This window comes from Erinaceus europaeus, chromosome 11 (assembly GCF_950295315.1).
Source record: "Erinaceus europaeus chromosome 11, mEriEur2.1, whole genome shotgun sequence".
Lineage (NCBI taxonomy): Eukaryota > Metazoa > Chordata > Mammalia > Eulipotyphla > Erinaceidae > Erinaceus > Erinaceus europaeus.
In genome coordinates, this window is record NC_080172.1 from 61,987,548 (window position 1) to 62,003,765 (window position 16,218).

Genomic DNA, 16,218 nt, shown 5'->3' on the forward strand with positions numbered 1-16,218 from the left:
GTCTTTTTCAGATGCAGACACAGAGATAGAATGACAGAGGAAAACACCACTTCTCTAGCTTCCTTCCATGTGGTGAGAGCCAGATGGTAGTGTACCTGGTTGAGCACACACATTACAGTGCTCAAGGACTCCTGTGTAACCCTGCATTATAAGGGGAAACTTCATGAACAATGCTGCAAGCATCTCTCTCTTCCCCTTTACTTACCCCCATCTCTCTCAATTTCTGTCTCTATACAAAAATAAATGCATAAATAATGTTCTTTTAAAATTTTACTTTTTAATTAATTTTTTCTCTTCCTAAGTAGGATGTATTGAATAACTTACCCTTAGTAGAGTAAACATATTACTCAACTCTCAAAGCTCATTTCTCTGGTTGTGTCCAGTATTCATGTGGGCATCATGCATAATTTCTTTATTTTTTTTTCTGAAGAATATTTCTTACTGTCATTTTGTGTTGTAGTTGGTGTAATACGATGCCCAGTATGCCGCCAAGAATGCAGACAGATAGATCTCGTGGATAATTACTTTGTGAAGGATACATCTGAAACCCCTAGCAGTTCTGATGAAAAGTCAGAACAGGTATGCTTCTCATTTTTTCTTTATATTCTTACTTTCATAATCAAAATGTAGATTATTATAAGAAAAATGTATAGTAGTTCTACTATAATTCTGTCTTCTAGATGAAAACCAAATGTTATCTTCTGTATGTTTAGATCTAATTAAATGATCAAAAGGCATTACTTAAAAATTCAAATCCTGTATAGATTTTGTATTCTGAGATTCTTTGCAACCCAGAACATGAGACCTAGACTGAAGTATGGACAACAATTTTATTCTAGATATAGTGAATTAATATATTTGAGAGTAAGTCAGATATTTTGTGGCCCTGTAATTTGTATATTTAATATGGATTATATCTTTTTTTTTTTTTAAGGTATGTACTAGTTGTGAAGACAATGCAAGTGCAGTTGGCTTTTGTGTAGAATGTGGAGAGTGGCTTTGTAAGACATGTATTGAAGCACATCAAAGAGTAAAATTCACTAAAGATCACTTGATCAGGAAGAAAGAAGATGTCTCAGGTAAGCCAGAAACAGTTCTGATGATTATTCAATCTGTCACTTTTGCTTCTGTACCATTTCTTCTTAAAAGCCTTGGATGCCATATCAATAAAAAATGTAGAAAGTTGTACAAAAATATTGTTTAGTTTAAATATTATGTTTTATTTTGCTACAGAGTCTGTTGGAGCATCTGGTCAGCGCCCTGTTTTCTGCCCTGTACACAAACAAGAACAGTTGAAACTTTACTGTGAAACATGTGATAGACTGACATGTAGAGACTGTCAGCTATTGGAACACAAAGAACATAGGTACAGAAGCCATAATTGCTTTCACAAGAAACATTGTTAAGAAGTATTTATAAAATTTATTTCTAAGGAAAATATTCCCTAATTTTGTTTGCTGGATTTTAATTCTCAGTTTACTATTTTATTTCTTAAATCAGGATATGTTTTGATAGATTAATGACTTCCACATTCATACTTAAATTGTCTTATGGATATTGTTAAGATGTTTCATTATGAGTTTAGGTTTACAAAAATGGAAGTTGTATTTCTTTCTTTGCTATGCTTGTGGTTCAGATAAGTTTTTTCTAGTGTATTGTGTTTTTGTAAATTTTAAACTGTCATCTAAAGAAGTTACATTCCTATGAGTATAGTTATCAATTATGTGTTTTAGCATCAAAGTATATAATACTGATTTCATGTTAAATATCCATCTTCAGGAAAAACTAGAGATTTATAAACATCAAAGTAAGCATAGTTAAAAATTTCTTTTTAAATTTTTTTATCTTTATTTGCTTATTGCATAGAGACAGAAATAAAGAGGGAAGGAGGAGATAGAGAGGGAGAAAGAGAAAAACTTACAGCACTGCCTCACCACTTGAGAACTTTCCCCCTGTAGGTGGGAATGGGGGCTTAAACCCGGGTCTCTGCACATTATAACATGTGTGCTCAACCAGGTGTGCCGCCATCTAGTTCAAAATTTCTTTAGTATGCAGCTTTATTTTTCAATTATTTTACCTTCAACGAATGATGTTTTATCAACAGTTTGTTCTTAACATGTACTGATTTCTAATCAGGTGTGTAACACAATCTTCTAATAAATACTCCAGTTTCTGTGGCACTTATTGCAAAGAAGGGTAGGATTAATTGAATCAAACATACACATGTTTTTTTTTCAATGTAGGGTGTTTAACCCTTTTACTTTCTTTAGATTTGCTGATAATCTTTAATAGAATTCATTAAAAATTTTTTTAAAGATAACTTGGGTTTACAAGGCTTTGTTATAGGAGTACAGTTTCATACCTTTTTATGATGTGTGTTACTATACTGTACACACCACCAAAGTACCAATATGCTTTTCATTACAATTCCTTTAAAGAGAGGAGGATACATGCCCAGGAGCTGATAATATTTCCAGATGCTAGACTCTATGTATGTGCTTTATAATTTAAATATACCAGTGAATTGTGTTACTTATTTAGTTGTTGTAGGGATAGTTGATAAAAACTATGTATTGTTCTTCATTTATGAAACTTCAACTGTGATCTTGCCCAAGTTATTTTGCCAGTTGGGGCAGTTCATTGCACCTTTATTAGACCATTTTGCATGGTGGGGAGTTAACTCACCTGGTGGTATGTGGATATGCGCAGCCCAGGGGCTCAGGCTCTACATATGAATACTTTTAACAGTCTAGGGAGCTCTGTGGATTGTGGATTACTGCTGTGGTATGTCTCCCCCCCTTCCCTGAAAAGGGGCTGGGAAGTGAGCACAATGGTTATGCTAAAGACTTTAATACCTGAGGTATTGAAGTCCCAGGTTCAATCCTCAGTACCACCATAAGCCAGACCTCAGTAGTGCTTTCTTCTTCTTCTTTTGTGAATTTTATTTATTGATTCATGAGAAGTGATAGGAGAGAGAGAGAGAGAAAGAGCCAGACATCACGCTGGTACATGTGCTGCCAGGGATTGCACTCAGGACCTCATGCTTGAGAGTCCAATGCCTTAGCCACTGCACCACCTCTTGGACTACTGCTGTTCTTCTTAATTTACTCTGTCTCTGTATCTTTCTATCTCTTTCATTATTTAAAAAAAAAAGACTAAAAAGGCAGACCTGAGAGAGGTGAAATCCTGCTCTGATGCTTAAAAAAAAAAGTCTTCCAATTGAGATAAACACAACAGTTATTTAGAGGTGCTTTTTTTTTTTTTTTTTTTTTTTGGCCTCCAGAGTTATTGTTGGGGCTTGGTGCGTGCACTACAAATCCACTGCTCCTGGAGGCCATTTTTCCTATTTTGTTGCCCTTGTTGTTGTTGTTGGATAAAATAGAGAGAAATCGAGAGAGGAGGGGAAGACAGGAAGAGAGAAAGATAGACACCTGCAGACCTGCTTCCCTGTAGGTGGGGAGTTGGGGGCTCGAATCAGGATCTATAACTCCAGCCCTTGCGCTTTGCACCAGGTGCACTTAACCCGCTGTGCTACCGTCCAGCTCCCTAGAGTTCTTTAATAATGGGATTTTTGTGACCAGGAGATAACCTCATCTGGTAGAGTGCACATTTATACCTGCTTGAGGACCAGGGCTTTAGTCGCAAGCACAGAGGGAAAGCTCCAAGAATGGTGGAGTGGTGTTGTAGTCTCTTTCCTCTATTCTTTAAAATTAAAATGTATAAAAGAAGGAAAAACTATCTCCAGTGGAGTCTCACAGACAAGGACCCCAGTGGCATAAAGATACAGTGGGTGGAGGCTAAACAGTGGTTTCCACCCCCCCCCCCCCCCCCGTGCTGCATTAAGAGCTGTGTTTCAGGGCCAGGTGGTAGCACAGTTGGTTGAATGCACATGTACCATGTGCAAGGAACTGGGTTCAAGCCCCCATCCACAACTGCAGGGGAGAAGCTTCATGAATGGTGAAGCATTGCTGGAGACATTGCTTTGTCTCTTTCCTCTATTTTCCTCTTCCTACTCAACTTCTGTCTGTCATATCAAATCTTTGTCCTGCTGTGATAAATTCTCCAACTTTATTTTTCTCGATTTTCTCATGAATCACTAATTAGAACGGTAAAGCCTATGAAAAGAAACTGAGACAATAAATCTGCTTATTTATTGACACTAAATATCAGTGACAATGAATCTTAGAAGATTGCTAGATTTTGCACCAGTGAGGTTATGCTGGGTACCATGTGAAAGGCCCCCCCCCTTCATTAAAGCATGTACTGTGACTTAGAGATATACTTAGTAGGTATTCTCAATCTATTTTAATTTATATTTAGTGAGAGAGGTAGACATAGAGAGGCACACCAGAACACTGCTCAGCTCTGGCTTATTTGGTGTTAGGGATTGAACCTGGGGCCTTGGAGCCTCATGCATGAGAATTTTGCATAACCAATTATGCTGTCTCCCCAGCCTAGTATTCTCATCTTCATAATGCCAATATAGCATGACTTATATAAAAGTGTGTCCATCACTCTATCTATTGAGTTTCACTTGATATTTATAGGAAAAGAAGTGTACCTGTTTCATGCTTTACAGTGACTTTTGTCCAATCTATAGACTAGCTCTATTCATGGAAGTGACCTGTTCCTGGATTATGACTAGCATCTGTTGTTGATCATTGAGATATTGGTGTCGTTTTCTCCTGGCCCCCCATCGGTGTAAACATTGCTCTTTTGTTGTGCAGAATTCAAAACCAAAAACTACCTCTACGTAACCAAACTTATAATCTGTTTATTTATTTGTTTGCTTATTTATTTTTTTGCTTGGGGGCAGGTTTTAAATTTTATTGAAAGACAGATGTTGATCCACAAAATGGGGCAGTTCCTTCACACTATGCCCTATGGTTGTGCTGGATGCTTAGCCTTGTCTTTCTTCAGTCAGCACTGCCTTTAGCATCATGTAATGTGTGGACGCTGAGGCCAGTGACTGTAAGATAGATTGACTGAAATCTGCACATTTCCCAGTGCATTTACAGATAATAGTAACCAAAAACTTGTATAATCATTGTGCTTTTTGATAGTTTGTATTTCCTTATAGATCCAGGGCACTAACTTCAAAGGGGTTGTACCTATCATTTCTAAATTTCATGGCTAACTTTGACTACTAGTGACTGTGGCTATAGTTCCATACAGTGAGAGACAAGATAGTCATCAAGGAATTATTTTCATAAATACTTCTCCTCTCAATCTTCTCAAATAACATGTCTTAGTGAGTCGGTTCATTCTAATGAATCTCATTTTTTATGCCAATTATGAAGTTGGGGAATAATCATAAAGATGAAGAACTTACGTACATTTAAAAAAATTTTCCCCCTTTTGTTGCCCTGTTGTTTTTTTTTGTTGTTATTCTTGTTGTCATTGTTGGATAGGACAGAGAGAAATGGAGAGAGGAGGGAAGACAGTGAGGGGGAGAAAATATAGATACCTGCAGACCTGCTTCACTGCCTCTGAAGCTAACCCCCTGCAGGTGGGGAGTCGTGGGCTCAAACCAGGATCCTTTCGCCGGTCCTTGCACTTTGCACCACCTGTGTTTAACCCTTTGCGCTACTGTCCGGCTCCCTGTATACATTTTTTTTTTTTTTTTTTGCCTCCAGGGTTATTGCTGGGGCTCGGTGCCTGCACCACGAATCCACTGCTCCTTGAGGTCATTTTTTTCCCTTTTGTTGCCCTGGTTGTTTTACCGTTGTTTTGCTTATTATTATCGTTGTTATTGATGTTGTCGTTGTTGGATAGGACAGAGAAATGGAGAGAGGAGGGGAAGACAGAGGGGGAGAGAAAGATAGACACCTGCAGACCTGCTTCATCGCCTGTGAAGGGACTCCCCTGCAGGTGTGGAGCAGGGGGCTCGAACCGGGATCCTTCCGCCAGTTCTTAAGCTTTGCACCACGTGCCCTTAACTCACTGCGCTACCGCCCGACCCCCTATACATTTCTTAAATGAAGGAAATGTACTAACTTTATAAGGAGGTTATGAAGATTGAATGAAAATTGTATTTATAAAGTGCTGGGGCCAGGCCGTGGAGCACTTGGTTAAGTGCGCACTCTGTAGTGTGCAAGGACCTGTGTTCAGGCACCTGGCCCCCACCTGCAGGGTGGAAGCTTCACAAGTGGTGAAGCAGGTCTATAGGTGTCTTTCTGTCTCTTTCCCTGTCTATCTCCCCTCTCAATTTCTCTCTGTGTCCAATAAATAAATAAATAAATTTTAGAAAAAGTGCTTAGGCTAATAAGTGCTCAGTAACAGACCTTCATTCTTGACACCAATTGCAGGATTATAGGTTCTTCTATAATACCTCTTCTGATACAAATGTCATATTCAAGATTCTCCAAGGCGGTCTACAGTTTTGATTATTTACTAGAATTATTGGATAATTTGCTAGAATTCACTGAAAATCTTTAATACTGATGTATATTAACATGCATTTATTATGGTAGTACAGAGTAATGAGGGAAGGAGGTGAGATAGAGAAGGCGTTAGAGACACCTGCTTCACCTTTGGGGGAAAAGCTTCAAAAGTGGTGAAGCAGGGCTGCAGTTCTCTTTCTTCTTCAGTATCTCCCCCTCCTCTCTCAATTTCTCTCTGTTCCTACCCAATAAATAAAAAAAGAAAAAGAAAAAAGAAATTTTACTAAGAATATATGGTGACCAATCTGAAATGACCAATGTTAGAATCCAGAACACTTACTGTAAAAGACAACCTGTTTCACTGTGTTTACTAAGGATTAAAATGAGAATGAGAAGTTTTCACATAGAAGTAGGTAACCTGTGATAAAATATTAATCTGAACAGGATCTCTAGCAACTACAATATCAGGAGGTAAAAAATAAGCACACCACACTTGGTTACAATTTGCTTAATTGTATGTTACACACCCTGCATTTTGTTTTTTAAAGCAAATTTAATGTTTTTGGTAAATGTGCATTGAACATATTTCTTTTTTTTTTTTAATAATTTATTTCTTTATTGGGGAATTAGTGTTTTACATTCAACAGTAAATACAATAGTTTGTACATGCATAACATTCCCCTGATTCCCATTTAACAATACAACCCCCACTATGTCATTCATCATCTTTCATGGACCTGTATTCTTCCCACCCACCCACCCACCCACCCCAGAGTCTTTTACTTTGGTGTAATACTCCAATTCCATTTCAGGTTCGACTTGTGTTTTCTTTTCTAATCTTGTTTTTCAACTTCGGCCTGAGAGTGAGATCATCCCATATTCATCCTTCACTTTCTGACTTATTTCACTCAACATGATTTTTTCAAGGTCCATCCAAGATCGGCTGAAAACGGTGAAGTCACCATTTTTTACAGCTGAGTAGTATTCCATTGTGTATATATACCACAACTTGCTCAGCCACTCATCTGTTGTTGGACACCTGGGTTGCTTCCAGGTTTTGGCTATTACAAATTGTGCTGCCAAGAACATATGTGTACACAGATCTTTTTGGATGGATGTGTTGGGTTCCTTAGGATATATCCCCAGGAGAGGAATTGCAGGGTCATAGGGTAGGTCCATTTCTAGCCTTCTGAAAGTTCTCCAGACTGTTCTCCACAGAGGTTGGACCAATCGACAATCCCACCAGCAGTGCAGGAGGGTTCCTTTGACCCCACACCCTCTCCAGCATTTGCTGCTGTTACCTTTTCTGATGTATGACATTCTCAAGGAGTGAAGTGATATCTCATTGTTGTCTTGATTTGCATTTCCCTGACAATCAGAGACTTGGAGCATTTTTTCATGTGTTTCTCGGCCTTTTGGATCTCTTCTGTGGTGAATATTCTGTCCAAGTCCTCCCCCCATTTTTGGATGGGGTTATTTGTTGTCTTGTTGTTGATTCTGGCAAGCTCATTATATATGTTGGTTATTAAACTCTTATCTGATGTATGGCATGTAAAGATCTTCTCCCATTCTTTGAGGGGTCTCTTGGTTTGGGTAGTGGTTTCTTTTGCTGTGAAGTTTTTTAATTTGATGTAGTCCCATAGGTTTATACTTGCCTTAGTCTTCTTTGTAATTGGATTCGTTTCATTGAAAATGTCTTTAAAATTTATGCGGAAAAAAGTTCTGCCAATATTTTCCTCTAAGTATTTGATAGTTTCTGGTCTAACATCGTAGTCCTTGATCCACTTGGAATTTACTTTTGTATTTGGTGAAATAGAGTGATTCAGTTTCATTCTTCTGCATGTTTCAACCCATTGTTTCCAACACCGTTTGTTGAAGAGACTCTGCTTTCCCCATGTAATAGTCTGGGCCCCTTTGTCAAAGATTAGATGTCCATACGTGTGGGGCCTCATTTCTGGGCTCTCAATTCTATTCCACTGGTCAGTGTGTCTGTTCATGTTCCAGTACCAAGCAGTTTTGATGACAATGGCCCTATAATACAGTTTGAGATCTGGGAGTGTGATGTGTTGTTAAAATTCGGCGGCTCTAGCTGGCCCAGCCAGCTTCACAGGCGGGTAACAGAGACGACCAGAGACATACGGCTGGGCAGGGAAGCTATATTTCTTTATTCAGGAACAACGATTCATAAAGTAAGACAAACTAATCACCAAACAGAACTATGCTGCCTCTTTCCTCCGCGGCGGCGAGCACTCTCTCTTACTCTGGAACTCAGGAACCCTCTCTCCGGGTTCCTAGGGGCGGGGCCAAGCGGGCCCACGAAACAAACTGGACTGATCCAATTCTCTTGGCGGGGAAGAACTACCCAATGTGGAGAACTAGAACCCAATGTAAAGCATACAACAGTGATGCCTCCGGTTCTGTTCTTTTTTCTCAAGATTGTTTTGGCAATTCTAGGTCTTTTCTGGTTCCAGATAAACATTTGTAGCATTTTTTCTATTCTCCAAAAAAATGTGCTTGGGATCTTGATGGGGATAGCATTAAATTTGTAGATGGTAGGGGGTCGGGCGGTGGCGCAGTGGGTTAAGCGCATGTGGCGCAAAGCGCAGGGACGGGCGTAAGGATCCCGGTTCGAGCCCCCGGCTCCCCACCTGCAGGGGAGTCGCTTCACGGGCGGTGAAGCAGGTCTGCAGGTGTCTGTCTTTCTCTCCCCCTCTCTGTCTTCCCCTCCTCTCTCCATTTCTCTCTGTCCTATCCAACAATGACAGCAATAATAATAACAATAATAACAACAACGATAAACAAGGGCAACAAAAAAGAAAAAAGAGTCTCCAGAAGCAGTGGATTCGTAGTGTAGGCACCGAGCCCCAGTGATAACCCTGGAGACAAAAAAAAAAAAAAAAAAAAAAGAGAATAAAAAAAAAAAAATTTGTAGATGGCTCTGGGTAATATATTCATTTTGATGATGATAATTCTTCCAACCCATGAACACGGAATATCTTTCCACTTCTTTGTGTCTTTTTCAGTTTCTTTGAGTAGTGACTCATAATTTTCAGTATACAAGTCTTTCACTTCTTTGGTTAGGTTTACTCCTAGATATTTTATTGTTTTTGTTGCTATAGAAAAAAACTGATTTCTGGATTTCAATTTCTTCTAACTTAGTGTTTGCATAGAGGAATGCCACTGACTTTTGAATGTTAATTTTATAGCCTGACACCTTACTGTATTGCCTGATGATTTCCAAAAGCTTCTTGCTGGATTCCTTAGGTTTTTCCATGTATACTATCATGTCATCTGCAAATAAGGAGAGTTTGACTTCTTCTCTTCCAATCTGTATGCCTTTAATTCCTTGCTCCTGCCTGATTGCTATGGCAAGAACTTCCAACACTGTGTTGAATAGTAATGGTGATAGTGGGCAGCCCTGTCTAGTACCTGATCTGAGTGGAAATGCTTCCAGTTTTTCACCATTGAGTATGATGTTGGCTGTAGGTTTGCTATATATAGACTCCACTATCTTCAGGAATGTTCCATCTATTCCCATTTTTTGTAGTGTTTTGATCATAAAGGGATGTTGTATTTTGTCAAAGGCTTTCTCTGCATCTATTGATATGACCATGTGGTTTTTGGTCTTGCTTTTGTTGATGTGGTGGATCACATTGATTGATTTACGTATATGAAACCAACCTTGCATGCCTGGGATAAACCCCACTTGGTCATGATGAACAATCTTTTTGATATACTGCTGTATCCGGTTGGCTAGAATTTTGTTCAATATTTTCGCATCTATGTTCATCAGAGATATTGGTCTGTAGTTTTCTTTTTTGGTTGTGTCCCTGTCTGCTTTTGGTATCAGGGTGATGTTGGCTTCATAGAAGCTGGCAGGGAGTATTCCAGTGTCTTCAATCTTCTGGAAGACTTTTAAAAGTAGAGGCATTAGTTCTTCTTTGAAGGTTTTGTAGAATTCATTTGTAAAACCATCTGGTCCAGGACTTATTTTTGGGAAGATTTTTGATAACTGTTTCAATTTCATTAGCTGTGATGGGCCTGTTCATGTTATCCACTTCCTCTTGACTTAGTTTTGGAAGTTGGTAGGTATCTAGGAAATCATTCATTTCTTCCAGGTTCTCTAGCTTGGTGGCATATAGTTGTTCATAGAAGCCTCGCATGATATGTTGAATTTCTGCAGTGTCTGTTGTGATATCTCCTCTTTCATTTACTATCTGATTTATTTGGGTCTTCTCCCTTTTTTGTTTTGTGAGTCTGGCTAAAGGTTTGTCGATTTTGTTTACTCTTTCGAAGAACCAACATTTACTTTCATTGATCTTTTGTATGGTTTTCCTATTCTGAATTTTATTTATTTCTGCCCTAACTTTAGTGATTTCTGTCCTTCTTTAGGATTGCTTTAGGATTCCTTTGTTGTTCTTCTTCTAGGTCTTTAAGATGTGCAATCAAGCTGTTTATTTGTGCCTTTTCTTGTTTCCTAATGTGTGCTTGTATAGCTATGAACTTCCCTCTTAGGCCTGCTTTAGCTGTGTCCCAAATATTTTGATAGCTTGTGTCTTCATTTTCATTGAACTCTCGAAACATTTTGATTTCTTCCTTGATTTCCTCTTTGACCCAGAAGTTGTTAAGAAGTGTACTGTTGAGCTTCCACATTTTGGCACTGTTACTAATTTTGTTGATTGTTAAATGTTAGTTTAATTCCACTGTGGTCTGAGAAGATGCTTGGGATGATTTCAGTGCTCTTGAATTGGCTGATGCTGTCTTTGTGGCCTAACATATGGTCTGTCCTTGAGAATGACCCATGTGGATTTGAGTAAAATGTGTATTCCAGTTTCTTGGGATGAATGACTCTGAAAATGTCCAATAGTTCTAGTTTATCTATCTCTTCATTTAGCTCCCTTATGTCTTTACTGATTTTCTGCCTGGATGATCTGTCAAGTTGAGATAGTGGGGTGTTGAAGTCCCCTACTATGATTGTGTTACTGTTAATATATTGCTGTAGCTCTTTCAGTAGAAGTTTGATGTATTTAGATGGCTTCTCATTGGGTGTATAGATATTAATAATTGTTAAATCCTCTTGATTGACTGATCCTCTGAGCATTAAGTAGTGTCCATTCCTATCTCTTTTAATCTTATCTATTTTAAAGTCTATCATGTCAGATATGAGAATAGCTGTTCCTGCCCTTTTTTGTGGGCCATTGGCTTGTATGATAGTTTTCCATCCTTTCACTTTAAGTCTGTGTTTGTCTTGTTGAGTTAGGTGCGTTTCCTGTAGACAACATATTGTTGGGTTGTGTTTTCTGATCCATCTTCCTACTCTGTGTCTTTTAATAGGTGAATTCAGGCTATTGACATTTATTGATATCAAAGATTGAAGATATTTTAATACCATTCTTGTAGAGTTTTAGAGTGTTTTGATATATGTCCTATTTGTGGTGGTCTGGTTGTTTATAGGAGACCCTTCAGAACTTCTTTCAGGGCAGGCTTGGTGATGGTTGATTCCTTCAACTGTTGCTTGTCTGAGAAGGTTTTGATGCTTCCATCTAGTCTGAATGACAGTCTAGCAGGATATAGTATTCTTGGCTGAAAGCCTTTCTCATTGAGCACTCGATAGATATCTTGCCATTCTCTTCTGGCCTGTAGTGTTTGTATGGAGAAGTCTGCTGCTAATCTTATGGGTTTTCCTTTGTAGGTGACTCTTTGTTTTTCTCTTGCAGCCTTGAGGATCCTTTCTTTATCCTTATTCCTTTCCATTCTAAGTATGACATGTCTTGGTGTCTTTACGTCTGGGTTAATTCTGTTTGGTACCCTCTGGGCTTCTTGAATCTTTATGTCTTTGGTGTTGTCTAGACTAGAGAAATTTTCAGCTATTATGGCCTAGAGAATGCTTTCTTCCTCTCCTTCTCTTTCTTCCTCTGGTAAGCCAATAATGCGTATATTGTTTCTTTTGAAGTCATCCCATAGGACTCTGTTGTTGTTTTCAGCATCTCTTAATCTCTTTTTGAGATCTCTTACTTCTTTTTTAGTTGTCTCTAATTCATCCTCAATCTTGCTAATTCTGTTTTCAGCCTCATAGATTCTATTCTCTCTGCCCTCTACTGCTTTCTGGAGTTCATCTATTTTGTTGCCCTGCTCTGATACTGTTTTAGCTTGTTCAGCTAGTTGCCTTCTTAGCTCAGAGATTTCAGCTTTCAGCTCTCTAATAACCATGAGATTATTAGAATTTTCTTCCATATTCTCATTTGTTGTTCCTGCATTTCTGATTACAATTTTTTCAAATTCTTTACTCACTCCTGTTATTATTTCCTTAGCTAATGTTTGGATGTTGAACTCGTTATTTTGTGCTTCACCCTCTGGAGGACTTTTAGCTGGACTCTTGTCCTGGTTCGAGTCTCTAATATTTTTTCTTGTTGTTTTAACCATTTTATATATTATGTTATGAGTTCCCTTTATCAGTACTTTTCAAATTAGTGATCACTATTGCCTGGATTGACTTGTGTATAAGTAATTTAATTAAAGGGTTTACCGTGGTGGAAGTTAACAGTTTTTTCAATCCCTGAGTTGGAGCTCAGTGGAGTAAAAGCCTGTTTTTTTTTTTCTTCCTTGTAGGCTATGGGAACCTGAGGGCTTTTAAACTATCAATAGGCTTCTTAGCTTAATTACTGATTTCCTGACCAAGAGATAAAGCAGGGTGTGGCAGAGATAATCCAGTGGTTATGCAAAGAGACTTTCACAGTCCCTCAACTATGCCACTGAGGTATAGGTCTTCTGAGTTTCCTGGTTAGATCTCTGTCCCTTGGTGTCCCTCCCTGTTGCTGCTCCAGATTCTGAGGGTAGTAGCAATGGAGACTCAGAGTTGCACTTGGTGAGTCTCTGGGGAGTCTTTTCCTCCCTTCAGCTGTCCCCTTGTTGTGGAGCAGACTGGAGGTGGTGTCTCCACTGATAAACTGTTGAACTGTTAGCAGTCACTTAATCTCTCCTTTGGCCCCTCTCTCCTCTCTGTTACCAGCCATGCCTGTTTGTACTCACGGGTGATTTACTGGGTTCCTGTGGTCATTCTAGTCCTGTCTTGTTTCGGTCCAGGTTGTCTCCTTTGGTATTCCTAGTTGATCTGGGAGAGGGGAGGGGAGGGCAGGGAAGGGGAGGGGAGGGGAAGCGATCTGCTGCTCGTAGCTCCGCCTCCGGAAGTCGAATTCCCGAACAAATTTCTTAGTCTCATTTTTCAAGTGCTATATGTTCAACATTGAGTCCTTGTGTCACATCTAATTAAAACATACACACACTTACAATGTTGTTGTATTTAGTGGACAATACATATTATAAAGATAACTCTCAGTACTCATTGGGAAATTAAAAATAAATGCACTTATTTCCTTGCAGTATTTGTTGGCCTGTAATCAAATCCACAATATCTGGAACCTGGTGGCTGAAAAAAGAGTTAACATATAAAGCCATACAAATTGCTGACTAATCATGAACCTAAAGGCAATAATATAACAGATGAAGATTTGGGGTCTCCATTTTGAAGTTAGCTAATAGGCCTATTTTAGTTATATTTCAAAGTGTCCATAACTATACTAGTTTTTTTCCTGAGACTGATAATTGATATGCAGGTGGACCCAAGTTATTATCTGGGGAGATGATGTCATGGCTGGAAAAGGACCAGAAAGCTGCATGAGGGAAGAGAGTAGCTCCCAGATATGGGAAAGGGGTATAAATATAGTTGACTGTAAAATCCCTCTATGTAATATACAAGTAGTTGTGTGTATGCTGAGCACTAGCTGTGATATAAATTTTAGTGACCAAAACAAAATCATTTCCTTTTAAGAATTTTAATTTTTCACAAGTAGAATCAAATAGTAAGCATATCAGGCAATGATTATTAAAAAGAAAAGTGCAAAGGGCCAGAGTTTAAAGCATAGTTGATAGTTTGAATGGAATAAACAAGGGCAGACATTGATATTGGATGATACTACAGGGGTAGAAAATTATCAAATTATTTACAGCTTTGTAGGTTATTGCCTGAATGATTGAGATATTTAACTTAATGAACAATAATTAGTTGTGGTTATTATTTATCTTTAATATTTATTCCCTTCTGTTGCCCATGTTGTTTTATTGTTATTGTTATTGATGTCTTCATTGTTGTTGGATAGGACAGAGAGAAATGGAAAGAGGAGGGTAAGACAGGGAGAGAAAGACACCTGCAGACCTGTTTCACATAGTACTAGACACAAAATTTCCTGTTAAAGCCCCCACCTTCCCACCTGCAGTAGGGAAGCTTCATAAATGGTGAAGCAGGTTTGTATGTGTCTATCGTTCTCCCTCTCTATCTCACCTTCCTCTCTCAATTTCTGTCCTAGCCAATAAAATGGGAGGATAATTGGCTGCTAGGGTCAGTGGATTTTTAGTGGTGGTGGCACTGAGCCATAGCAATAACCCTGGAGGCAAACAACAACCCTTCCCCCCCCCAAAAAAAAAAACAGACAAAAAAAACAACTGGAGGTAGTGAAGATATAATGAATGTGCGTGCAAGCTCGTGCGCGTGCTGACACACGCACACACACACACACACACACACACAATTGTATTTGTAGTGCCACAGTTTTTGGTTTTTAACTTAAAGAGTGTGACTGGAAGGGTAGGATTGAAGTTATTTAGGCGGGGGAGATTGTGAGAAGATGATATGACTTGTTAGATGTATTTAGGGAATTAGTAGTTAAATTTTGTAGAACCAGGAAGTTTTCCTAGTGGTAGTATACACAACTTTTGCATGTTAGATGTTTCAGGTCCATTCCCTGGCACTGCATTATGTTAAGAGATGACTGGTACTTCAGCTACTCTTTCATGGCAATAGAAGTCTTTTAAAATGGCCAAACATGTTTTTCGGTGGTGGAGGTGACCCAGCAAGTAGAGAACAGGACTTGCATAGCATGAGGTCCTGAATTTGATCCTTGGCACCACACATGCCAGAATGATACTCTGGTTCTCTCTCATTCACTCATAAATTTAAGTTTTGGTACCATTGAAATTTTAAGAGTAATGTAAACATTTTATGGTAAGTTTAGGTTGAGCATCAAATTTTTTCAGAAAGATGATAGTGTATGTGTTGATTTTTTTTTTTTTTAATTGGTTAGAGACAGCTAGAAATCGATAGGGTAGAAGGTGATATAGAGGAGAGACAGAAAGACACCTGCACCACTGCTTCACCACTTGGAAAGCTTTCCCTCTGCAGGTGAGGACCAGGAACTGGAACCTGTGTCCTTGTACACTGTAACATGTACACTCAACCAGGTACATCACTACCTGGCCCCTGTGTTGATTTCTTAACTGCCTCAAGTCACTAAAGTTCTTTCAGTCTGTCATTCTGTAGACCTTCCATCCCCATCATCACACGTGGAGAGTGTTCTTACTTTGTGCCTTCTCAGAACTCACTTCCATTTTCTCTTGTCAGCATTGAGCAAGATGGTCCCTACACATTTGGAGTGAGTTTGTTTCTACTGGAATGAAGGTCATGAGTGAATGTATACATGTTAAGACCTCAGTTCTCTCCTGACTCTACTGTTCTCATCTAGAGTGAAGATATGGTAGGCTTCATGGAACTAGAGTTTCTTCTCTACTAACATGTAACAAAGGAAAGAACCATACTGCATCCCTCTTTCAGCCTGCATTTGTACTCCCTTCATTATTAAATATTAAATAATTAAATGCTTTATATGCTTTTTTTAATGCTAGGACTAATACTGATATGCTCTTTATCCCTGGAAAAGTTCCATACTTGAAATCTTTCCTCTGTTAACATAGTCTTAACTATACCATAAAGCTCTGCATATGT

The 16,218-nt window shown here is 38.8% G+C and overlaps 1 protein-coding gene and 1 long non-coding RNA gene across 5 annotated transcripts in view; one reads left to right on the forward strand and one right to left on the reverse strand.

Moving 5' to 3' along the window:
* Positions 1 to 16,218, forward strand: part of TRIM33 (tripartite motif containing 33) — a 108,520-nt gene that overhangs the window by 33,725 nt on the left and 58,577 nt on the right. For all 4 annotated transcript variants that reach the window (XM_060201846.1, XM_060201848.1, XM_060201847.1 and 1 more), the window contains exons 2-4: positions 461 to 579; positions 935 to 1,079; positions 1,234 to 1,366. In XM_060201846.1, coding sequence (XP_060057829.1) covers positions 461 to 579; positions 935 to 1,079; positions 1,234 to 1,366 — 397 coding nt within the window. The remainder of the gene's footprint in view (positions 1 to 460; positions 580 to 934; positions 1,080 to 1,233; positions 1,367 to 16,218) is intronic.
* LOC132541380 (uncharacterized) overlaps positions 1 to 16,218 on the reverse strand; it is a 621,539-nt gene that overhangs the window by 13,966 nt on the left and 591,355 nt on the right. The gene's annotated exons all lie outside the window — the stretch shown is intronic.